The sequence below is a fragment of the Ylistrum balloti genome, unplaced genomic scaffold, assembly GCF_031769215.1.
Source record: "Ylistrum balloti isolate Yb309-2 unplaced genomic scaffold, AGI_CSIRO_Ybal_v1 Utg370186, whole genome shotgun sequence".
NCBI classification, from domain to species: domain Eukaryota; kingdom Metazoa; phylum Mollusca; class Bivalvia; order Pectinida; family Pectinidae; genus Ylistrum; species Ylistrum balloti.
In genome coordinates, this window is record NW_026782169.1 from 39293 (window position 1) to 65579 (window position 26287).

General features: G+C 35.6%; 2 protein-coding genes across 2 annotated transcripts in view; both read right to left on the reverse strand.

Moving 5' to 3' along the window:
* Positions 1-1761: 1761 nt before the first annotated feature.
* LOC132551223 (uncharacterized) lies at positions 1762-2307 on the reverse strand. Its single transcript, XM_060215336.1, has one exon. It carries the CDS (start codon positions 2305-2307, stop codon positions 1762-1764), a length of 546 nt encoding a protein of 181 aa, XP_060071319.1.
* A 9945-nt stretch (positions 2308-12252) lies between these two features.
* LOC132551202 (uncharacterized) overlaps positions 12253-26287 on the reverse strand; it is a 39101-nt gene continuing 25066 nt past the window's right edge. The window contains exons 2-3 of the mRNA XM_060215313.1: positions 15836-16031; positions 12253-14375 (exon numbers count right to left, since the gene is read on the reverse strand). Coding sequence (XP_060071296.1) covers positions 12253-14375; positions 15836-16031 — 2319 coding nt within the window. The remainder of the gene's footprint in view (positions 14376-15835; positions 16032-26287) is intronic.

The following is a 26287-nucleotide window of genomic DNA, read 5'->3' on the forward strand; positions in this document are numbered from 1 at the left end:
TTTTTAATCAGATTTTGACATAAAATATGACTACGACAAGGGATCAAATGGCTCTTTATGTATTTTTCAGAGAATGTTGGCAATGTTTGCAAACTGTCCCTGTATTAATTGTCAATACTCAATGTTCAGTTGACACTTTATTAGACAGAACATAAAAAGTATTTAAGTATAAGGAACTAAATATTAAGGGTACAAAATCCTCATGTAAAATAAATAATTTCAAGATATATGGACAGGTACATAGTACCACTGTTAATGTTCCCTGATATGACATTTCTATTGGGTGGTGCAGAGACGTATATATCACATATATACGTCTCTGGGTGGTGCTACGAAATCAAGCGAAGGATAACGATTTTTGAGATTTAAGGGTTTAAGGATATAAGAAATTGTATGCTCATTTAAATTCTTTGAGAAATCATTCCAAATTTAATTTCGACCATTATATTGAATCTGTTTTGTATTATTCATAGCCCGATAGAACTAAGTTTTTCCACTTCCTAATCGTGCAAGTAATTACGCAAGGGAGCTAACTCCAGCCTTCCAGATTTTGCGTATTCTGTTTAAAGACGACTACCATAATCGTGCAACTCAATGCTCTTTCCAATACAAGCCACAGAACTGACGAACTATTTCAATTCCTGAAAAATTCTTTGTGTTTTTTCTTTTCGTTGGAATAAGTTTTCCTATCCCATTACCGCTGGACATTTAAAAAAAAAATTATTATTATTTTTTTTTTTTTTTGTACGGCAGGTGGAGGGAAATACTGAAATACCGCTGTTGGGGTATGGAGAACACCACACCATCCCCCTATCTTCTCTTTGATACATTCTCTTACAATACGCGAACTGCGAAAATAACATGAATATCATTAATCCTTCCTTTGTTTAACATTCAATGTCTACTATAGCATAACAATGATGTTGTCGGGGTCAAACAGATAACGAATATCTTAAGATAACTTTATTGATTCCATACAGGAAGGAACTAGCGATAATTATTTTGTTAGTGGTGGATCTAGAAGGGAGGGGACTGAATTAAGGAGGCCCGTTTCTATATCTAAGTCCGTGAAGAGCTACTCAATTCCTTATGAAATTAATGAACAATATAACAAATTCCTTCGTATTAACCTTTTCAATGAAGTATAAACAGTTTTTGTTATTTCTAATCAGTTCCATTCATTGTGGAGATTAATGAAACAAAGGGAAGTAACTCTGACTTATCAGACTAAGCAACTTTACCTGACTTAAGCTGCAATGTTTGAAAAACAGACGTCGAGTTTTAGAATACATTATGTAACTCGTGAAAGTATTAATAAAGGTTATGAGTGGCGTTCATATTCTGATAAAACTAAACAAATGTAGATACATTTACTCTTAATCGAATTCTGGTTATCCTTGTACTTATATTAATCCATAATTCTTTTATATCTTTTATACGTAAGCTATGATTTTACTCTAAAACAATTTTCAAAAAAATATCTAACGCCAATATCCATACATGCTTTTATTACACACATTAAATACTCCCATTTTTCACACAATCTTATATCCTTGACATTCAGACATCTGTCATACATGTACTGGATGTATCATACGTACATTGAATATCGCCTCCGCCAAACTTGTGCTCCGTAAGTGCAGTTTAAAAAGTGTCATTTCAATTTCCGGTCATGCGTAGAAACACAAGCGAGGAGGATACCAGTTTGAAGCGCATGTCTATAAATTTGGTTTGCAAAATTGAATACGTTTCATATAACTTCTAGTGACGTAAACGGTCGTGAAGTCGCGCACGCGGGATTCCGAACAACAAGAAATGATGTGAAGGAAGAAAGTTACCGTCACCTTGTGCATCGAAGTCTCCCGTGTTCGCGGGATTGGGGAGTCCTCGGCGATGTTCAACCATTTCCCACGTTCTTAAACCCCCACTGTGATGAGTACCGTTCAGAACAATATCTGCCATCTTTTTGTTGATTTCCATCCTCCAACATACCCACTTCCGCTCACGATTACAACAAACACAATTCAAGTGTCTAGGAACCATATCCGGAAATGACGTATTCTGGTAAAATTCCTGTGCCAGATGTCTACCATGGGAAATGTTTAATGCTCGGATACTCCTGTTTAGGACATGTATGTTTACATCGTGGTTTTTGGAGTTTTCTGACGGAGGAGACAGAGAAGACGGACTTTTTGGACATTCGTGTATTCTTGCGAATTTGTCATCACTTCCGGTTCCGCTTTCGGAGTAGACAGACTTTATAGAGCAGTACAGATGTTCTTGGTTTTCCTGGTCAGGGCGATCCATTCTGGTGAACAGAAAAGAAAAAAAAGTAGTAAAAATAAAATCAGTTTTCATTCCTTTTTTAAGTTGAGAGTACATGTCGTTTTCATTACTCCTTCCTATCACAATTTTGATATCACTGACTCGCCTTATTGTCACTGTAATGTATCTCTCTGATCAGATACATTGTAACTATACGTGAATCTTGTTATTGTGTTTGATGTTAGGGAATCTGTATACGTATTTCTCTATATATTCATGAAATGGACAAACATATATATGTCATATTTTACACTTTTGTTATTCTTCTATCAATATATTCAAAATAATAACACCTGAATGTTTTCGATGGTTTGTAATTTTGATAGACGTGCTGTCGAAGGTAAATCAACGGGAAAAAGCAAATTAAGGGCATCACTTAATAATGAGACCAATCTTTTGACTAAACTTAATTCAAACTTTAAAAATAATGACCTGACAACTAAACCTTGTGGTACACCAGCTTTTAGTTTTCTATTTGTTAATTCATTGATAATGAAAAACTTGTTTTCTATCAGAAAAATAGCTTCTTAACTAAAAAGTTGTCCTGAACATGAAACGTGGTTTTTGTCAGAAAATTGTCATAGGATTTCTTTCGTAATGTCATATTTACTCTTTCTTTGTTGTTACATATATAAAAATTTAATTGCAACCTGTACACGAGATATTTTTTATCTTACCAGTTACATCTATTGCCGATCACATGTTTGTTACTATGACGCACACTTCATTGTTACGACATTTACATTGTGACGTCACGATTAATGTTTGGTTAATTGCTGGGCGCCTAGCAATGTGAGCGAACGCTACCTCCATCGTCTCTGTTATATTTTGACTACCAGCTGCAATGTTCAAAATCTATAACAACGTGACTCCCCTGTACCTCATTTGTCTCTTCCTCATCAAGCTTGTTTGGAACTTAAGCGAATATTGGATGTGGTAAGTATTTTTATTGAATGAAACATGTGTTTTAGAAACCAAGAATAGCACAAAACGCTTTTTTATGTTTTATTTTCATATTCATAAATACTAGGATTAAATTAGATTAACGCGTTTTACAAAAATCTTAATGAATATTCTTGCTTAATTTCAAGTGTGGATCGCGAGCCTACCTTTGGTGAGACAGTGGTGAGTTACCTCCTCTACGTGAATATCCCCCGTCCTGTATGTCCGGTTTTGGAGACGGTTGTATGGGATTCTCTTATGGTATGTTTGAAAATTAAAATAGGTAAGATCATGATTTATAAACACAAATAAATAAATAAATAAATAAATAAATAAATAAATAAATAAATAAATAAATAAACCAAACCCGCCCGAAAAAGTCATAAGAATTAAGAATAACTAACGTTACAGAATATATGAATAAGACAATTTAGAACATAATCAACGTTTTTTACTTTACAAATCCTTTTTTCAATACCGGAAGAGATTATGATAATCTTTGTGAACAAGAGAGCAAAATAGTAAGACATTTATATTTTCTGTATTTTGTCTCTCTATTCGGCTCTTTAATTTCAGAATACTGTGATACACGTCACGACTGGTGCTATCGCTTACACCGCCGCTCAAAATATTATGAATTCCGGATTTTTTCTCCGACTTCGTCAAAGACTTGCTCCATCTTTCATCACAACGTACATTCTTACCTGAAGGGTCAGACCATTTTTATTTTTGTTGTCATTCTGTTTTACTTGTTTCTGGATCAAATATCTATTATGTTACTGCTTTTTTAATAGTTACTCAAAGATAACTGTTACTGTTAGGAGACCCATAAATTAGTTGACTCTTTAAGATGTCTGTAAATTCCTTTTTTTTTTACATCATCTACGTTCCCAGCCCAGAAAGTATACGTTTCTCAAACTCGAGGAAGTTTATTAAGAAAATACTTACAAATATGCAGTAGTGCAAAGTGGATTGGATCCATATGTCCATATCAAGTTTTTTTTATCAAAGACTAATTCGTGTTCCTCGGTTGGGGATTTTTCTTGTCTTTATCTTTGGCGTTTTTTTTTTTTTTTTTGTCTTATTTTTGATACATTTTTTTGCCTGAGTTTTGAGTTATTATTAGCCAGGGCATAATATTTTATGTTCATTGTATATGACAATTTTTGTGGTCATCCATCCGTGTTGTATTTTTCTCTGCATTTAACACCGCAATCCTATTTCATGTAGCAAGTGTGATATGTGTCGATTTTCATCACATTGTACCATTCTCGGTCCCATGACTGTCAAGCTTATCGCCATACCATCTGACAGAGGGAAGCTCTGGGAGATCAGAATGAATAGTACATGGTCTCAAGGAAACCACAGGTATGTATATAAGATCACCAAATCGAAATGCGAATGGCATAAACCAAAAGGCATAATAATGAATCACCATAATCGCATTCCAGGCACACTAAATGTTGTGTTTTCTAAATCTGCATGATTTTCTTTCACCTGTTGAAAGACGTGAAGATCCACCTAGGACACCTAAAGCCCGATCTATTCTAGGAATAGGGCGACTATCATTGACACTAACTTCAGTGAGATTTCTGTAATCAATACAAACACATACGGTATTGCCTTTCTATTTTTACCAAGGTAGCAGGTGAACTCCAGCTACTTTCAAATTTTTGATATTTTCCGTTCTTCAGAGAGAACATGTTTGTGCTCATTTATTTGATTTTTTTGTATAACAATAGTCAATCATTGTTTGTCTTTTCAGATGGAGAATCCACAAGTGATGTCTGGTTACTCGAGGTTTTGGATTTTTGGGAGATATCAAATTGACCCAACACGTGAAATCGTGTCGAGAAAGACTTCGTTTTGGGTATATTTTTTACCCAAATCATTAATTCTTTTTAATAAAATGGCTGTGAGATTACTTTAAAGATGCGTGTCAAAGTTTGTTTTTATGTTATTTTTCAATTAGATACATGGTATAATAATGAATTGTGTTACTTAGATTTACGTCCTTAGAATATCAAAACACATCATTTGAAAAGGTGGTCTGAATAACAGCTGGTGAATCTCGCCATTTTGAACAGCATGGTCGCTCGGTTAGAAAAGGTGTGGGGAAATTCCTTTACACAGTGTCGTTACATATATATATATATCAGGACCGATCTCATGTTATTTAACCATTTCATTTTTCGTAATGTGAACGATTTTCTGATTTGTCAGTTTTTCTTTTCGTTTCTCGATGAAAAAAACTCTCTCTCTTTCTCTCTATCTCTGCGTAATAATTGTATTTAAACATGTCGCCTTGTATTTTGCATATATATTTTGTCAAACTTAATATAAGATAGAAAACATTATTTGTATACATATGAAAAACACTTGGCGAAAAAAATCGAATAGATAAAAAAGGAGGGGGGGGGGGAGGGTACACAAAAGTAAAATATTGGGGGGAAAGGCAAACTGAACAGCGTTAAGTAACCATCAGGTGTTTATTACGTTTTTTCGCAGTTTTTTCCCATTTAACTCTAAAATGTTCTATTAAAATTTTCGTAGAAAAATCAAGATCGGAGAGAGGCTAACGGCATGAAAATCCTAGATTTGGAAGCCGTGAAGGCGACTGAGAAAATCCAAAGTGATCTAAAAATTAGTCAAAACTCTAGACGGGGAGGTGCGCTAGGGTCATTATTAAATAAATTTCGTCATTTTTATATCGCTGATAATTTTAGAACAGCGTTAAATACATGTGTATATTCTGAATCGTACCAATCAATATTCGACTGAATTGAAATGTGGCTTGTTACGTCACACCATCAGCAGTATCTACCACCGATTTACTTTTCCGCCAGTTAAGGCGTTTTCTGACGCTCTGACAAGTCTCTTCACCACTATTTTAAGGCCGTTAGTCCGTCTGTATGTTAATTCCATATTTAAGAATTTAGCCTTAAGAATTTTGTTGAAATTACAGTCACTATAAGAAATGCAACATAATTCGATACATTCCTAAAAGGGTAAAAGGAGTCTCTTTGCTATTTTTCTGACATAAAAAAATATTTAATAGATGACTACACAGCATTTAATGTACAAATATATATAATATTTTGGTCACTGTTAGATCACAACTAATGATTGAAAGAGAAGGAAAGTATACATATTACGAAGACTCTAAGCAAACTTAAAACTGAAATAAGATATTAGCGTCTTTGTTTACAAAAATATTTGTGTAATGAATATTTTTCCTGTTATCACCACGGGCTTGGAATAAGACGCCGAGCTATCACTCACTTGCATAACAATGAAACTTATTGGGGAAAAGTTGCATATGAAATTAGTTGAAACTCTTACCTTCAATAAAGCTGCACCGTTGAAACTTTTGAATATCAGCTGTGTTGATGTTTGACTCCGTATAACACGTCAGAACTCCGTAACCGAATAGTACCAATATGTAAATGACTTACCTGCCACAAATGCAATATACAGGTGTGTCATATTTCTAGTGGAATTCTGACAGGTACGATAATCAGCGATGTTGGTTTCGTCTCCTCACTAATCACACACCTGGCGGAATCATCACAGGTAGTGTGGATAATCTTTAGGGATACTTAGTGTACGTCACCCCTAACCTTCCCGTCACGGGTACAAACACTGATTTTAAAACGATTGGTTAGCTTATTTTGAAAAATAAAAATGCTTCTAGAAAACACTGAATCAAATAAAAAAAATCTTTATGGTCATGTTACGATATAAAACCTTAAAGCATATTATTAGCAATATCCATGAACATAGAACTTGCGATGAAATAAAGTGTATATTTTATCATTGTAACGTACCAGCTAAGATTAATATTACAATGCTTTGTGTGGTGATCTAACGAGGCGATTATCTCCCCTCCATCTATGATTGATATACAAACAAGGCGATGTTTATATCGTCTGTGTTTGTTGTCTGATCTCGTCGATTGTGTTGGGGTTTCACTATGACAACAATAACACACCCCTCCCTACACATTAGTGACACATACTGTTTACCTATCTCCTCACTGGTGATAACAATTAGGCTCTGTTACATGATGGTATTATGTTTAAATATATTTACCAATATTAGTTTTAGTACATGTGTACTAAAGTCCCTTGTCTTAGGCAGGATGCAGGATGACGGAAGGGAGGATTTGTGTGTGTGTGTGTGGTGGTGGTGGTGGTGGTGGTGTGTGTGTGTGTGCGTGTGTGTGTGTGTGTGGTGGATTTGTGTGTGTGTGTGTGTGTGTGTGGTGGTGGTGGTTGGATGTGTGTGTGTGAGGGTAGGAAGTGAGGGTTTGTAAACATTGCTTTGATCACCTTACTGGCCCTGTTGTATATAGAATGGCTAACGCCCATGTCATTAAAAAACGATATTTGTATGATAACACTTTTGTGACGCCATAAATATGCCATGATTCGATGATGTCACCTGATTATCTGTTGTAATGAAAAACGCACCATCCGCGACGAAATCTTTGTCTCTTCGCACAATTCGTTTTCAACGATTATTTGAAAAAATACATGATTAGAATCTTTCACTCGTTCCTTGCGTAGTATGGATGTTATCAAACTCCGTATTACATCTCATGTATACTCATGTATACAACATAAGGTACATGATAATAACAAAAGGCCTTTCTTCGAGAAGAATTTGATAAGTTTTGTCCTAACTATTTCAGGAAATATACGATACTGGTGTCGCCGAATTCGATTTTTTTCATTTCTAAAAAGGAAGAAAAAACATCTCTGTATTCTGTGTAAATATCCTGTTTATTTTTGGAAGAAAAAAAAACACACACAATCAAACAAAACAAACAAACAGCCATGCATTTATTGATTCGATCAATTTATTTTGATTTGCTTGTTACATTAAAACAATATATCACTGGACACGAGTTAAGTACGTAATACATGGAATCCATTGTTGAATGAAGGTAACGTAAGTATAACTTTCTGCATCATCATCGGAATCTCTTAAAAACATGAATGAATTAGCTACTTGTCATAATTTAGGCCTGGTATAATATCACATTCGTCGAGTGACTGTTACCGTTAAACATTTCGGGAATTTTTTTTATTGGGCAGATGGAAAACTGGTTAAAAAAACCTAATAGACTTCCCATTACTGAATAACAATACGACAACACACACATTCTTTCATGATTCGACAAAACCTTAATTATCAAATATATCTACAGACTCTATGAAGGTTTAAAACAACTGATATTTCTAATAGGCATCTGTAATTAAGTAAGTATAAATGACGAAGTACTGTCCGCTTGAATTTCTGAATACATTATTATCTGTGTAATATGAGGAAACAGATTTACATAAACATGTAAGATAGTTATTTCTAGTTCCTTTGCACTATTATGTTTGTTGCATTCGATTAATGGAATAAGAAAGAATGAAAGAAAACAAATTAATATTAAAATCTGAAATTTGGGGAAAAATATACATGACATCCGAATGTAATTTCTTTTTGACAAACAGTCAAAACTTTCCAGTAAATTTCTATCAATCACGTGAGTAAAATTTCAAACCACAATACAGTGTGTTATAATGATAATGAATGATGATGGTTAGAGTGGTTTATCGTCTTAATATCTGTATTACCGTTCAGAATGATACGGACACTCGTGACAGAAAATATTAACCACACTCGTGAAATTTATATATTTTCACGGAGAAGAAGACAATATTAAAAGTCCCCCATTTCGTCATAACTGAGACGGTTTTCATAGGAAAAAGTACCAGTGAAAAAACACCGGGCGCAATGACTAGATCTAATTATTTTCCAGTAGTGATAAAGTTGATTTAAAATAAAAAAATTCAGACGTCGGATGTTGCAAAACGGCAATTATCAGACGATGAGACAGACAATGATATGCATGTACATTAAAATATATACTAATATTCCTGATGTACCATCCGTAGGTAACGTTTTACAAAATATTATCAAGGAAGATGCTAGGGTCTTTCCGTGATATTGTATAGATATTTACGGACTGTTACCATGGAAACTGTTCGGCTATTTCCGTGATATTGTATAAACATTTATAAAGTGCCACCATGAAAAACTCTTCGGGTATTTCCGTGATATTCTATTTGCAACCGGAACCAATCATATTGTGAGGTCCAACTCAAATCAAAACGGATTTTTCCGGATTGTATGCAATTGATGTGTTCGCCAAGTAACGGAAAATAAAATTCACTGAGATACATGACACAGTTTGCTAATTTTAAGATTTTGATTATTTGGAATTTAGAATAAAAAATCTTGAATCGTGTTTGAACGTAAAAGTGTTTCATTCGACAATGAATGTTGGTATTTGTTCTGAATATCACACAATCTTTGGCAAAGTGATAATGCTGAGTGATTAGAAAAAAAATGATACGCAGTGCAATATAGCACATCTTGTGTACGAAATTATTGCGTATCTTTGGCAATCTTGTTAACTCTCCGTAATTTTTCATGTCGAACATTGCATGGAAAATAAAAAAAAAGCGTTATTGTGATACAGTACAAATACAGTGTAGGCTAAATTATACAGTTCAAACACTACAACGACAACTCAGAAAGTGTACAAGAAAACAAAATACAAATTAAAACTTATAAAGTGTCACATCGAGAAAATTTGAAAGCAGGAAAAATTACAGAAAAGAAATAGATACAACAAAGACAACTTGACAATCCCGTATGATATTAATATCATTGTCATTTATAAGTATTTTTTAAATATTTTGAAGTTTTAACATTACAATAAATGGCAAGTCAGATTTCCTTTGTAATATTTACAATAATAATGTTCACAAAGATTCTTCAACATCGTTAACAAGTTTCTAAAATCTCTTTCTTTTCCGTTTGGATTTGTAACTCTACAACAAGAAACCAGATATCTATTTTACATATACTTAAGAGACAAACAGCAAACATAACTCTGAACTGAAATTCCAGCGTTCTGTACGTAACTAATTTAGGTCAATAATGGTATATCTGCATACGTAATCTATAACCTGGCACACGTCTTAAACGTACCTGTTGTAAAGCGCGATGTAGAAGTTATATGAAATCAATTACGAAAATCTCCAGGATATACAGTCAAGTGAAGTATAAATGCTTACTAAAATTGTGGATTTTCTTAACGTTTTATATATTTCACAAACCCCTAATCGTATTGTTGAACGTTAAGGTGGTGTTTTCACACAAATATCCGTTGTGCACGGCAATTACCACGGGCATAAGTAAAGTGCCTTTATTTCGTAAATGATTGGAAATTCAAATGCATTGGAGTTCAAGGAAAAGAACATCGCAGTAGTCGGCAAATAAATACTGATTTCATAATCTGTACAAAGACTGTACTGTTTTACGTTTTTGCTGTGTGTTGCGTTTGTGTGAACTTTAATATCGTAATACATATCTTCATTAATACCTTTTACACAACAAAGTCTCAAGTTGAAAAATTACACTCATTTATCGCTTGAATACATTTTTTAAAATTAAAAAAGCTCACTGTTAAGTGCCAGTTTCTGTTTATGTAAAATTAAATTCACTGCATCAGTGCAAAAAATAAAGTCGATGTGATAGTTTACTGCCTCGTCACGGTTTATATCACTGTCGTGTACGAGATTCGGAGAGGACATAATGTATCAAGATGGCGGCGTCGAAGCACGCTGTACGGTTGTACCGACTTTCTGTCACCAACTCCTTCTAGCTCCTAAGTGTTACTGAGTAATTTTCACCTGCAGAAATTTCCTGACAGAATAGTGAATAGTTGAACGGTAAGTCGAACTTCGAAATTTATGTAGTATTAATCCAAGATATTGATCGTAACTGAGAATTTGAATCAGGTAGGAATCCGGAATTCCCATTTTTTTAACTACATGATCGTTTTCTTGCACTGTACTGACATGTACCATGCTAACAGCCGAACCTTAATAATAATATCTATCTAAGTGTGTTTTGCGTCTTATATTTAGAGAAAAAAGTTTGTTCAAAACTGAGAGTGCTTTACAACGGAGGGGACATTAGAATGGAAATTCAAACATAATGACAAAACTATTAATTGTTCTCTCCGTTCACACATATTTTCATATTAGCTTAATTATCGCATAGATATAAACAGGAAATGGTCGATATGAACACCACAGTATTGAACATGCATAGAGCATAGTGTGTACAATCTTAAATACATCAAATATCTTCATATACACAAAACACATGTTTGAATTTCGGTTGATGTCCAGTTCCAAGTGTTTGATTTTAAAATACTAGTCTGCCCTATGCGTTGACTCGCTGTTCGGTCAAGAAAAATTTTAAAAAAAAAACAAAAAAAAAAAAACGAAAAATCCTAAAACATCGAAGAAATCTATTACACAATTACCCGAAAGTTTAGACGCCATGTTGAAATGTTCCATCCGGAAACAACAGTACATCCGTTTTGTTATTCTGTCTCCCGTCTGCGTGTTCTGTACTGAGGTGAAGGGAATTATATGACATTATAATCCGTTATGTCATTCACTATGAAAATATCTGCAAGGCATAAAACATTTGCAGATACATATGAAACAAAATAAATAAATAAACAAATAAATAAGATGATAAATAACAAATCGCTGCCAATCCAACAATTAACCAATGTCAATCCATGACCAATATCAAATTTACAAATCGGAGTAACTCTTAGCCAGAAAATAACCGCTGCATTCTCTGACTGTTAACTTTTACAATTCGGTCGATTCCGTACTACCGGAATTAGCCGAGCATAGTCGCGTGTTTTACTTTTGAAATCACTGATGACCCATGACCAAACGTACATTAATGTATCGCTTGTTGCACTCACGTTCTACAACATATGTTTTGTATATAACATCACTACAAGGCCACCTGTAATATTGAGGGATTAAATCATACCCTCTAAATTTTAAGACGGAACTTTGGTATCGCCTCTGATTGATACGATTTCCCGTGTTAGAAATACACAGCTTCCGTGTCACGTGTATTTGAAACGGAAGTGACATCATGCAATACATTTTCAGAAAAGTCATTTTCAAAACGGTGTGGAATGTTTATTGGTTCCTCATCTGGCCAGACAGACACGTCTTCAGGCCAAGGGGAAGAACTCTGTCGAGTTTGTATTACATCACGAGGGCCTGTCGGTAAACCGAAGCTGGAACCCTGGTGAACCAGAAGAGAGCTTTCAAGTCCAGAGTTAAAACCGGAATCACCATGATCCGTTTCGGATGTTGAATTTACCATTATATCGGAAACAGGGCTACAGTTGGCTTTGTTCGTTAGTTCCGCATATTTATTAGGGTATGATACTCCATTCCTTAATGATGGCAGGCTGTCGAACGGATTCTCACTACTTCCGGTGCTACGAGTGTCTGAAAAATGTTTCGGTACAACAGCGTGAGTTCTGAAAGGATCTTCTTCAAGAGAAACGTTGGATTCTACCGGAAACACACTGGATCCGTCTTCAGAGCCTTCTGTCACGGAGTCGAACCCGGGAATCGTGCCACATACTGATGGAGTGCCTGGACACCCTACAGAAAGCGCTTCCTCGAAACCTCGGTCAATCTCCGGGTCAAAGACAAATGATAATGGTGTCGATGTATCACTCCGCGGGCTTTCCACGTTTCGGCTGTCATTACACTCCGCCATATATACGTGTGAAATTCGGGCATCTGATTTATTTCTATATGGCGAGGCTAAATGTCCGGAATGTTCAAATATTGGAGTATCCTTATTTTCACGAGAAAAGTAACTTGAGGCAAGCGAAGAGCTACCGGACAGTTTTCTACACAAAATACTTTCATCGTATTTAGCTTTTTCCGAGTCTACACTTTTATATGTTTTAATATCAAAATGAGGGGAGGTAACTCCCACCAGACAGTCGTGAATTTCTAAATGCGATGGCTCGGAATAAGACAAGTCTAACGCGAGTTCTTCCGCTTTGTAGAGATCTGTTCTTGCATTTCCGTCACCGTCTGTCCTACAAGCGTGTACACCTACCGTCTGACTGGAGTCCCCTAGAAGATCGCTCACATCTACGTCATCAAATGATGCACGCGATTCACTGCGCTCTGAATGCACGTGACTAGAAGCATGACTTGATGAACGAACATGCCGTAAGTAAGGGTTCGGATTTACGTCAATTTCGTGGTCCGAATTATCAGTTGACTTCAAACCGTTCGATATGACGTCGGGTAAGTTACAAGTTGAGAGATTGTCGCCATCACTATCACGTGCTAAACTCGACGACCTTGAATGCTTGTTGGATTGAATAGCTTTGAAACTTGCCAAATGCGGCCGTGAGTTGTGTACTTCAACGCTTGTTCGAGCTGAATGATTCTGATCAAGAATCATTTCTATGTCCCCTTCGTCATATTGCCCACTAGCGCCCTCACTTTCGCTGCGTTCCTCCAACAGATGTCGCTTTCTAGGCAGACTATCCGTATTGAGGTTATCGGGATGGTAATCACCCGAGAGATAATAATGTAGACTACTACTGTCCTCGCGCGCATGCGTGTGTGTAACCGACTGACGTGTAATCCGCGCTCTATGTGCCTCACCACTGTCAAACGCCTCGTTGACAAAGATTGACGGTAAATGCTTTTTGCGCATTTGCTCTTTCCAGTCGTGACGAGAATTTGAAGCGGAACGCGTTAGACTGCCGTCTATGGTGGTATCAAGATACGATACGGGAGTCTCGTGATTCGCATGATCTGACGACACAGTTTGCTTTTGACTCGGGGATGATCGCGATGAAGCTGCCGAAGATGTACGTTGTACTGGGGGCAAGGTTTGGGAATAAGTTCCCCTTTGTTGGTGCAAAGGACCCGATGTAGCTGCGTATGCGCTGGATTGTGCATCCGGCATATTTTCTGGTCGTTGCCGATACCGCTGGTTCTGCTGTCGGGCAATTGTACTAATATCCGTCAAAGGGAGCTGTCTGTTCTTATGAGGGTATCCATCTAAAATCTCTTCCGGTTGTTGCCGTGGTAACGAACCAGAGGGAGCGCTTCGAGTACTGGTCCCGTTCAACTGTTGTGCTGTGCGGAGGTATGACTTCAGAGTACATGTGGAAGGATCTGAAAACATGGAAAAATATCAAATGTAACATTTTCTATAACACATCACACGTTACCATGGATACTGTAAATTATTTTCTGAAAAAATGCATTACGTTACTATAAAAGAACATGTATAAAATACTGTGCAAAATTGTCGATAACATTGCCACGTTACCATGAATACAGTGTAAAGAATTTCTATAACGAATGCCATGTTTCCATAGATACAGTATAGGATTTTCTAAAATATGCGTCATGTTACCATGGATACGGAGAATTTGTTTCATTATATATGTCTCGTTGACATGAATACAGTATAAATTTTCTCCAACAAATGACACCCATGTTTTCAAACGTCAAAAAAATTTCCAAGGCGTATGTCACGTTACCATGAATGAAATTTATTAAACAAATACAATGCCACCATGGGTACAATGTAAGGTTTTCCCAGGTGTGTGTCACGTGACCATGGATGCAGTATACAATGGATACCGTGTAAGATTTGTGTAAAGTTACCATTGATACAGCATAAAAAGTTTCAAAGAAAAGCCCATGGTTAGGAAACAATACATATACATGTATTAGATTTTCTCAAATCTACGTCACGTTACCATGGAAACCATCCAAGAATCTCACTTATACATTTAATATTTATTGGCCTAAAGCGTGTGGTGGTTATGTTTCATGGTGTTATATCCAACACCATCAGACAAGTTTTCTTGTACGTAAGATTGTACCAGTAGGCTATTGTATGTAAATTAGTTGGCAACGGGTTCCTAATGGTATTGATTTGAATCTCTTGTCTGAAACAACGAGGTTATATAAAACTTATACGGTTCTATATAAATCAAAATAATGATGACTCATCTTTTACGTGTTTTCTCATTTATTTGTTCGTTTATCTATTTATTTATTTATTTATTTATTATCTATTTTTACTTGTTTATTTATCTCGTTTATCGATTTTTATTAATTTATTTATTTATCTGATTTATTGATTTTTATTCATTTGTTTATTTATCTTGTTTATCGATTCTTATTTATTGATTTATTTATTACATTTATTCATTTTTGTATCTAAATATCTATTTTCATGTTTGATGAAATCAGAGACGTATGTGTGTTATGAACAGCCTTGTGTAATAAGGATGACGGGTTTCTAAACACTATCTCGGAGACTTTTAACACTTAATAACTTCACGGACCAAGATATAGATGGATGTTTAAGTCTGTGATATCTTCTTCATGTATCTTATTGTTATGAGATTGTTTGGACAATATTACACATACAAATTAAAATGTTATCATATATATGGAAAGTCCGTATAAAAATACCTAGGTATGGCATTCCTAGAAATGGCAAAATTTAGAAATAGATATCAATATATATCATTTCTATTGTCCTTGTCTTTATATGTAAGTGTCACAATATTGACAATGTATGTTTTTTATTCACGCAGTCAAATATAACATCGTACCCTCTTCTTCCTCAGCGGGCCTCCGCAACACGCGCACACGCCATATATAGACAAACGCATGTCGATAGCGCGTGCTGACGATCCACAGGAGGTGAGGGAGACAAAGTGACTCTATCAGGATCAACCAGATGACAGCATTTTCAATTTTCTTGCGAGGGGCTCCCGGAGGGGATGTCAAAGCTACGAATTCCAAAACCTGAAACATATAATAATAATAGAGTACTCATTTTATTCATGACATCCCCTTATATTTTAATGTTGCCTCCTACGTTTCAATACATTAGGCGCCTAGCAATACTGACGAGTCCAAGAAGGAAGAAAAGTGGAATGGTAGAGTTTAAACTCTACATTTTTAATCGACAACGAGTGTCTATTGGCCAATAAATTATGCCAATTGGACTTGTCGAATAAAACCCGATCATATATCTATTCTATGACAAACGGATCGTACACGTAATGTTGAGAAACAGCTTTATTTGTTAGAGTTGTCGCCCCGTAAACAGACACTGTCACTTTTAAGTGGGGTCTCCTTGTAGAAACCGGCGACTATCTCATCGGACAAAATTCGCGAGGCGTGTCGCATGTTATCAAGAGTAATTAGGTTAAAGTGACAGTACAGACAGACCAATTTTTCAGCTTTCTGAGAAACGGGGAAAAAACAAAACAAAATAACAAAAAAACAAAAAACAAAAAACATGGGTACGGGGTGTCGAACCATGCACCTCGGATCTTCACTCTAACCATCTGATCAGTTAACCATATATTATTCACCAATATCGGGTGTTTGAGGCAGGTAATAATTTGATGAGTAAAGGAGGGAACATCAATTTTGGTCATTTAGCAGCAAAGACAATTACAAAAACCATTATTACAGAACTGCACTTGCAAAAAAATCTCATTAGCAACCTCAAAATCAGCAATCTGTGACATTTCAATCAAGTATTCTTTTATGTTTAAGTGCTAGTGTGATATAGACCAAACTGTTACGATACATGTATATAGATGTACATAATGTCGCTCTCTGGCTATAAAATACAGCATTTTAAGGGCTATTTCTAATTACGAGGCTCTGAACCATGTAATTACAAGTAATGGTTGTGGTCTCTCTACCACCATCTGTTTCTATAAAATCGCTATAGGCCTTCAGGCCATTCCGAACAAATGTCGTGACTGTATGTATAATTGCCAGATCGTTTTGACAAGCAAAATTGTAGCCTATATACAAAACTAATCGCCCTCTTCTTAACGCTCAAATCGATAATGTACATGCAATCTGCTTAGATTCAAGAGTACTCGAGATGCTAGTTTACTGAAGCAATCCAATGCCCTTCAAGCTTTTCCATGAACCCGACGGGATGAACTATTGACAGAAATAAACCGAGTAATGACTATACTAGGGTTAAGTCTGATGATAAGAAACACTGACGATTGTTGATAACAGGTATAAAAGAAATGTGTGTTTCGTGTTTTCCTTTCTCTAGTTCCGACTTCAGGCCAAACAGCACCAATTTCTTGTTATTTGGTTTTGCTACAGAGGACGGTACGTTTTGCTATTAAACAGCGATAAAAATGCCGAAATGATTGGCAATTTTGTCCTTACTCTTAGATCACAGTTATCAAAAATCTTCAAATACACCAGCCGAAAGCTATAATTAGAGATAAAAAGGATAAGAGTTATGTAAACAACAAATAATTAGTTTGAATGTCCTAATATGTCAATTTCCAGAGAATAAAACAGTGTATTCTAAGGGAGTAATTCAGTGTTCGTGTCCTCCTAAACAACCCCGTACGTCCCAGTGTTAATAAGGTAAAGCCTAAAGAGAATGCCGGGGACCATTAATCCATATTTGTATTCATCATTACAAATCTTTGATGTCAACTATGGTTTTGTTTTGACACATCTATGTACTTCCATCTGCATTGATTTGACTTTTTCCGCGTAACTTTAAAGTATGTCACCAGGGTGCGTGCCGGAAAATTACACTAGGAAATCCCGGACATTTATTTCATATTTTCTGGGTTCCCGTTAACGTTAAACATGCACAGGTTTATTAATAAAACAAAAACAAGACCAAAAAACGACGACGACAAGAACAATGCATTATGTTGTATTATGAGAGGAAGTCGAAAGAAGACAAGAGAATGTGTCTTTATGCGTCTTTCCTGTATTCTACAGTTAAACATATAGTTATACTGATGGTTTTTCAGAATGTTTCTACGAGGGGTTTTCTAAGCATCCACGATATCCCAGTGGTTATGGTCAATGTTACTTGGAACACTATAAGTGAATACAATTTCACAACATAGTAAATATCCTCGCTATTCCAGAGGTCACTATCATTTTTGCTCTATATATATAGCGTGTAAATAACTACAATGTATATTTATTTAACTCCGACTGTCTAATGTAGTTTGGTGTCTATGATCAAACTACGCGCTGTTTTAAACTGAATGATATCATCCTGTGTTTAAATCTAACTTCTGACATCAATGAATTAATAAATCGTGCGAATGTCATTCTACATCAAGAAACGGTATTCATTAGTTAATACTTAGTCAATAGACAAACATATTATTGAAATGTTTCATCCTTATCATAATGTTGAATATATTTTGTACATAATACTGTATGCCTCATTTCCAAGAGTAAACACGCAATGCAATCAAATTTGTGAGGTTCACTGTTATTGTTCCTTGTCACCGTAATAAATCTTAATTTGAAAACATTTAACTAAAAACATAAAACATAATGAATTATACAATACATTCAACTTAATTTCAAGTTTAAAGAGTGATTAAATGTTTTTTTTTTTTAAAAGGAAACAATTTGGCTTTGTGCTTTTTCGAAGCACTACCGGAAGTGTATTGTGCATGTGCATTGTGGGTAATTAGTGAACACATGCCTGCTCTTTACATATTTGAGGAGAAAGCATGTTGTACACATGTCCACGACAAAACAGTTCAATATTGATAAAGAGATATATGTCTTCCCGAGGGGATTTTGAGCGGAAAGAGAAAACTGGTTATGTCCTTATCTCTAACCAACAATTAGCTGGCGGTGCCTAGTTCCCACACCAATGTGCCGAGCCATAATGAAGCTTGTAAAACGAGACAATCAAAGCAATTATGCGACATATTGTATGCAGGTCTCTGGGGAGCCCCTTCGTAGTCAGGCTACAGGTCCCCATGTCTCAAGCCTTCTGTTGTCAGTCCTCATTATTAGCATACATGTAGAACTAATATTCTCCGCTGTCATAATTTGGTATCTTCTATGGTAATTTGAGGGTATGATTCCAATTTTGTAAAGATGTTGATAAAACCTCCTTAAAGAACAAAGCTTTTACCCTTGTTTGTTTGCTTTTTCTTTCGTTTTTTTATTTACAAAGCTGTGTTTCAATGGGATGAGAGACACAATTTATGTTTCAAAACACATAAAAGATAAAAAAAAAAATCACTTTTTATGTTTTAGTATTCATGCGTGCAATCTATTTTTTAACGTGGGCCGAATGTTATCATTTACAGAAAACAGAACATCTCTTTTGCCTTTTATTTGTTACTGGTCCCAATCCTTCCAGTAAAGCAACAGAGAATTTTAAAATTCAAACCGAAGAAATCTTCTGTGATTCAAAGTTCTCTATAACTCTTCAGATAAGAAACCCAATTTTCTCATTTACATCGAATGCATTTTAAGGCTTCCCGTTGTCCGTTTTCCAATCTTACGCCAGGAAAATACTGTCGGAAGTAATTGACACGAAACTTCACTTCGTTTTAATGTGAAAAGACATTCACACCAGAGACATGAATACTCGACATGAAATATCACAAAAGCAAGCTGTAATTTGCCAAATCATCAAAGTTTCACATCACAGTTTCATTTTCTGTGTAATATTTTTCTGAATCTAGAGAGAGGGTTACTTCACCATATAAGGAAACGTTCATTACATTTTGCCGGTCAATTCTGTCGTGTCCGTTGTTCATCCCCGATGGATAATCCCGGCTGTAACCAGAGACAAATTGTGGACACTGGCGTTAATCGCGCTTCCCTGATTGGTCGTTAAATTATTTTCCTACCGCAATGATCAATTATGTCCATTTACGGCAATGTCAGACCTCGCACGTGCCTTCCTAACTGTATTAAGGCAATATGTCGCCCCTTTTAAAACCAGAGACACGTGCGCGTGTAGGAAGTGCGCATGTGTTAGGTACAGTCATGGCCCCATCACGGTTAACCGGTACAACCAACAAACCATTAACTGACGACAATGATGACTCAGTGTTGAAATTACCATTTACTATCTCTCTCAAAAATCCCTAATGAAGTTTTTCATGTTTTAGGTCTTGATTTCGTGCAGATACTATTACGATACTCATTTTCAGGTCTTCACTAATATTCTGATACCCAATCTGATCATCATTTACTTAATGAAAAAACGTTGATTAAAGAAAGATAATTAAATTTCAAAGAATGATTATTTTTTCAAAAAATAATTGATTCAGTTTTGAAAAGTAATGAAAACTATACATCAAATTCTACAGCATGATTTTTTTTTATGAAAAATGATTAAAAAATAATGTATAAATTGTAAAGTTACTACAGAAATGAGACGCAATTTTTTCTGAATTACACGGATGATTGAAAATTGTCCCCTCTCAAATAGCGAAACGGAAATGCAAAATCGGTTTTATATAATAGCATTAAGTTGCGCAGCATATCTCAAATAGTCCTGTGAATCTTTGACTGCAATGCTAGTCAGACAGAATGCAAGACCCCAGGAGACCTAAACCATCCTGTCACGACAGGACAATCAACTTAAAAAGTGAAAAGCAACAAAGAGGTTGCAAAATAAGATGAAGTTGTACTGGGAATATTCTTATGAAAACTTCCGACAAAACTCCCGGAAAGCCAGACGAAACTGACTACGATGAATCACGGTTTGTTCGCTATTTTCCGTGGGGACGGGCACATCTGGCCGAGTATTTATATAAACATAGCCAGAATAATGTACAACAGCCAAATCTGAACACGATAGCCGTTTAACACGCATGTACTTTAACGCAGAGAGTCATTTCTGCGCGCTTTCATTTTACAGGCCGAGACGATAAAACGCACATGATTTTCAACGATTTGACATGACTTGATATGAAACAAGAGCAAGTTTAATTAATCAAATGTTTATACCGCGTTCCACTCTTTGAAAAAAAATCCGGACGGAAGGATTTCCAACAAGGCATGGTTTTGGATACAATCAATGTTATTTCGCGGTGTAAATTACACGCAATATTCTTTCAGGGAATTCATATGAAACAAAACAAATTCTGTCGAGATACTCAGTATCAAATGCTCTCACAATATAAGCTTTTTCACTAAGGTTCGAAAAGTTGATTAAAACACAACTACCCCAAGGGTATTTACCTAATGAAATCAGCCAATCAATTCACTTGTGTTGCATGTACGAATTTTTTCTTTTGTTGTAATAAATCTTCCTCCGAAATTACGGCGTGAATTACATGTTATATGTTACTATATACCGTTAGTGTTGTAATTTAAGAGTGATTCTATCTTGATGGCATAAAATTGTGAAACACAAATTCACTAAAAATTTATAACTTTCTTGCGACAATGTGTCCCTTCATACAGAGAAACAGAGACACATCACAGACAATGTGTCTCGTCATACTGAGAAATAGAGACACATCACAGACAATGTGTCTCGTCATACTGAGAAATAGAGACACATCACAGACAATGTGTCCAGTCATACAGAGAAATATAGACACATCACAGACAATGTGTCCCGTCATACAGAGAAATATAGACACATCACAGACAATGTGTCCAGTCATACAGAGAAATATAGACACATCACAGACAATGTGTCCAGTCATACAGAGAAATATAGACACATCACAGACAATGTGTCCCTTCATACAGAGAAATATAGACACATCACAGACAATGTGTCCCGTCATACAGAGAAATATAGACACATCACAGACAATGTGTCCCGTCATACAGAGAAATATAGACACAGCAAAACTTGCAAATCTGGTTATCCTCTTAACAAATCACAAAACATGAAAACACTATCATACAGTCTTATATCTATATATTTATCATATAATTTAATAAGTTATATATATCAAAAGGGTTAATATAAACAACTAAGACATTTTACTGGCTTCAAATAAGACGAGTTTGTCAATAAATGTTGTATACAAAAATGAAAAAAAGTACAATGGAAATTTATCAACAATATACTGATTGTCTTTTTTGGCAAATTTAAAGTCTACATTACATAGGTAGCTATCATATATATATATATATATATTTTTTTTTCAAAATTCTATTTTATTTATATATGTTCAAATTTGTGATTGTTAGGACATACAATATGAGCATATCTCCTGTATTGTTATATGATCAGTTAACAGACAAGGCCATTTTGAGGTGGTGAAACCTTCCAGTAGCTGGTGGCTACCTCATTGAACAACATACGGGATGCCAGTCGTATGCTATGCAGAGCACTCACGGTAAAGTGTCTGGTTCCGGGACACAATGACGACAATACTGACAGGTCTGTTTCTCAGTTTCCTGAACAATACCATCATCAAACAAGTCCGAGTCGAACCATGTACCTCGGATCTTCGCCTAAGGTTACATAAACCAACACTCTTTACCTACAAAGAATTTGCATGGCCTCTACTGTTTACTACGATGTGAATAAATATCCCGAAAGAAATCTTTAGTTCAAGGATCCTTGCTTTTAAAGTAATACTGTCAGCGCATAACCTAGTTACAATCTCTTTCAACAGTTTAACAATCGAATCGGACGAGACGCACAAAAGCAAGGAACCCAATTCAGCACGCAGTGACCTTGAACATGGAGCTTCCAAGTGACGATGAGAGTGCATAACGCATGCCAGACTTATTGCAGAGAGCAATTGTTCCAGAAATTCGATATTTCTCTCTCCGAAATCATATCATCCGGGGCAAAGCTTGTAGAAATTCTAAGAAAATCCAGTTTATCCTCCTGTGTACTCTCAATCAGCCTACAATCTAGGCCGCGATGGATGGCGATATTGGGAAAACGGCGTTGATAATGCTTATTACCTATCCAACTCGCCCCATAACACAGCATGTACACACAGATAATATGCTGCCTGACGTTTAGATATTAGTTCGTAAATCATTTTTGACTCTATCATAAAAAATAAGATAAAAAAAAGGAAAATGTCAACAACAGCATTTCCATAGAAGTACATCCGGTTATCTCGTGTAAACATAAGTCACGTGACATGCAAACTGAAAATAGAAATATTTATTAATATCGGATAATTAGCTTGCTTATAGACTTACCAGTTATATCCATATATATATGTATACATAAATTTTCTGTGTTGATGGCCGATAGGAATAGTCGATCGGTAGAAGCCGCCGCGACCTTGGTTTCTAGAGCGGACGTCAATCGACACCGCCCCGTGTGGAGTCACTGCGTTGACGCAGGTTCACTACTCCTGAGCGACACAAGCCTCATCGGAGGAGTTTCGCATTTTTTCTAGTGTTAAATACTATACTTGAGCGTATTTTTCAGTAAAAAACTATATTTTTTGTTTTTTTCAAATGTTATTTTTTTAAGTCTTCATAAAATATTACAATTATAAGTAATGATTTTCAATTGTGTTAGAACCGTTTGTCCTTGGCATTTAAGTTTAGGAACCTTGGCTGGCTGGTTAAAGATTTCCATCTCAGTAACTCGTCTTATCTCTAGTAGTTGTCTCATCGACAAATGTCAGTGAGACGGGGACATTATCTCTAGGAACCTCGTAAAAACGCAGTTCATGCCATCATAGTTTGGCGCTCTTACAGAAATTTGCGGTATTCAACTTCCTCTTGTAAAAGATGGTAATACGACGATTTCGTGAGAAATGTAATTTTGTGTTCAAAGAATAATTTAAACTTAAACTATCGAAAGTTTTTGAGAAAAATCTTTTCCTCGCTTTTATGAATATGAAGTTATTGTTTTTGCGGACCTATTTCTTTCGTGTCTGACAAAAATATTAGTCTGCCACATACCGATTGTTCGAAAATGTCTACTTGTACCTCAGTATGCTATATATATATATTGAAATACAAAAGTTGAATTCTCGATGTCCAGTGAAATATATTAGAATAACTTAAAACAACACGTCGAATTGTGCATTAGCGCTTCATGATGCTTAATAAATTGCCTAGCTACGTTACAGACATTGTATCTAAGCAATTTATTAAGCATCATGAAGATTCAGGAATGAAAGCGCTATTGACAAATTCTACGCGTTGTTTTAAGTTATTCTAATATATATATATAGTTTATCCCCAAATTTTCCCCCAAATAATGGTCACTTATAAATGAAAAACAGGCATCGACCGTTTGCGAGGTCTCTATTTAAGGAAAGTAACAATCGGTCTGATACACTATTTGGTCTATATCTAGACATAGCGGTCAAGTTTATTCAGATATTATTGATTCCAAAGGTCGTTATGTAAATAAACAAAGGTCAAATTGTCTCCTAGGGCTAGACATGTAATTGCACGTGACTTGTCTCAGTTATTCTTTCAGGAGTATGTACATCTTGTTTTGCACAAGATATGATTGTCAATCATTCCGAGACATTTTTCTACTAAGATAGATCGTTACAGAGCCCAAATTACATCTCCCTATTCAACTTATTGTCTAGCCGATACGGCAACTTTGTCAGAATAATCCTTACATCTATATCATAACGATTTACAACACACACAACCCATTGACTTTAAAAAGTGACACATATTTGGCATTGTTTTGAAATTATCTGACATTTATGAAAAATACGAAATTTATTGAATTACAGGGCTAGTCCCCATCTATATATTGAAATTTCTTGCGATCACTTTGGATTATTCTCAATCTAATCCTATGTTTGAAATTAAGACCCTTAGCATAACTGACAAGTCCTAGAAGGACGAAATGGCGGTGTGATGCAATTTCATTCATTGTTTGCCTCTACTGTGTCTAACTCTAAATTTGTATTAAAAATATGCAATTCACTTGTGTGTCTTTTGTACAATCTTTTCCAGTAGCTAGACAAAGATTCAAACATACACATATGCAAGGACATTATAAATTTCAATATATTTCTATAAAGTCAGTCTTCAACCTCAGAAATATCTACACTTCAAAGGAACCTCAGATTTTTTATACTCTGATCAATCATCCTCAATATAATATATCTCCGTCAGGAGAGTTATACATAATTTATTAAGTATACACATACAGTGGTTGTATCTGGTATCTAAAACACTATACAACATAGGAGCGGTCTGGGAATCAGTTCGACCTTTGATTGCATGCTTCCTGTCTACAATTTTATTTTCATGTCTTACTACTCCAGCTCCCGGTATCACGAACCCTTCAAAATAATCCTCCATTTATCACGAAATTTACGAAGTCGTGATTCTTAACTCTTTAACTCTTTGCAAAGTACAACTGTAACGTGTACGTCAAGTTAAGAATTTAGAATGATTATTAAATTCTTCACGGCACACATTTTTTTCAAAATATACTAAAAAGTTACTGTCAGCACTACAATTAGTTTCAGATGTTTCTTGATCCTCGGGACTGAAGGATTTGGTCTTACCCTTCCCAATGCTTTCCCTGTTCAAATTACAATTTCCCAGACTAGACTAACTAATATCAAAAGAAGCATCCATCTCCAATAGGAATTGAAAAGGAATATTACAGGATATCATTTGTACCTAGAATATTGTACAAAAGACGCACAAGTAAATAGCAATCTTTTAATACAGTATAGAATCAGATATCAGAGAGTCTAATGATAAATAAAACTGGATCATACAGCTGTTTCGTCCTTCCAGGACTCGTCAGGGATGCTACGTCATACACATGTTTCGTCCTTGTAGGACTAATCAGTGATGCTACATCATACACCTGTTTCGTCCTTGTAGGACTAATCAGTGATGCTACATCATACATCTGTTTCGTCCTTGTAGGACTAATCAGTGATGCTACATCATACATCTGTTTCGTCCTTCCATGACCCGTCAGGGATGCTACATCATACACCTGTTTCGTCCTTGTATGACTAATCAGTGATGCTACATCATACATCTGTTTCGTCCTTCCATGACTCGTAAGGGATGCTAAGGGCTTACTTTTAAAACCTAGCAGGCGACTGGGGCGAGTGTAGCTTCTGCAAATATGTTGACCATTGTATGACGTGGTTAAAAACAACAAGAAAATACCAACATGTCAACATCATCACAGACAAAATTCAAATTCAATAAACTTAGAGCAAAATATAAACAATTCAAAATAACAAGGAAACTACTGAAAAGTACAAGGAGAATAAGCCCTGGCGTTCCGGAAGAGTAAGCGTCTTTTGGATCATCGGCGACACTAGCCATGTAAAACT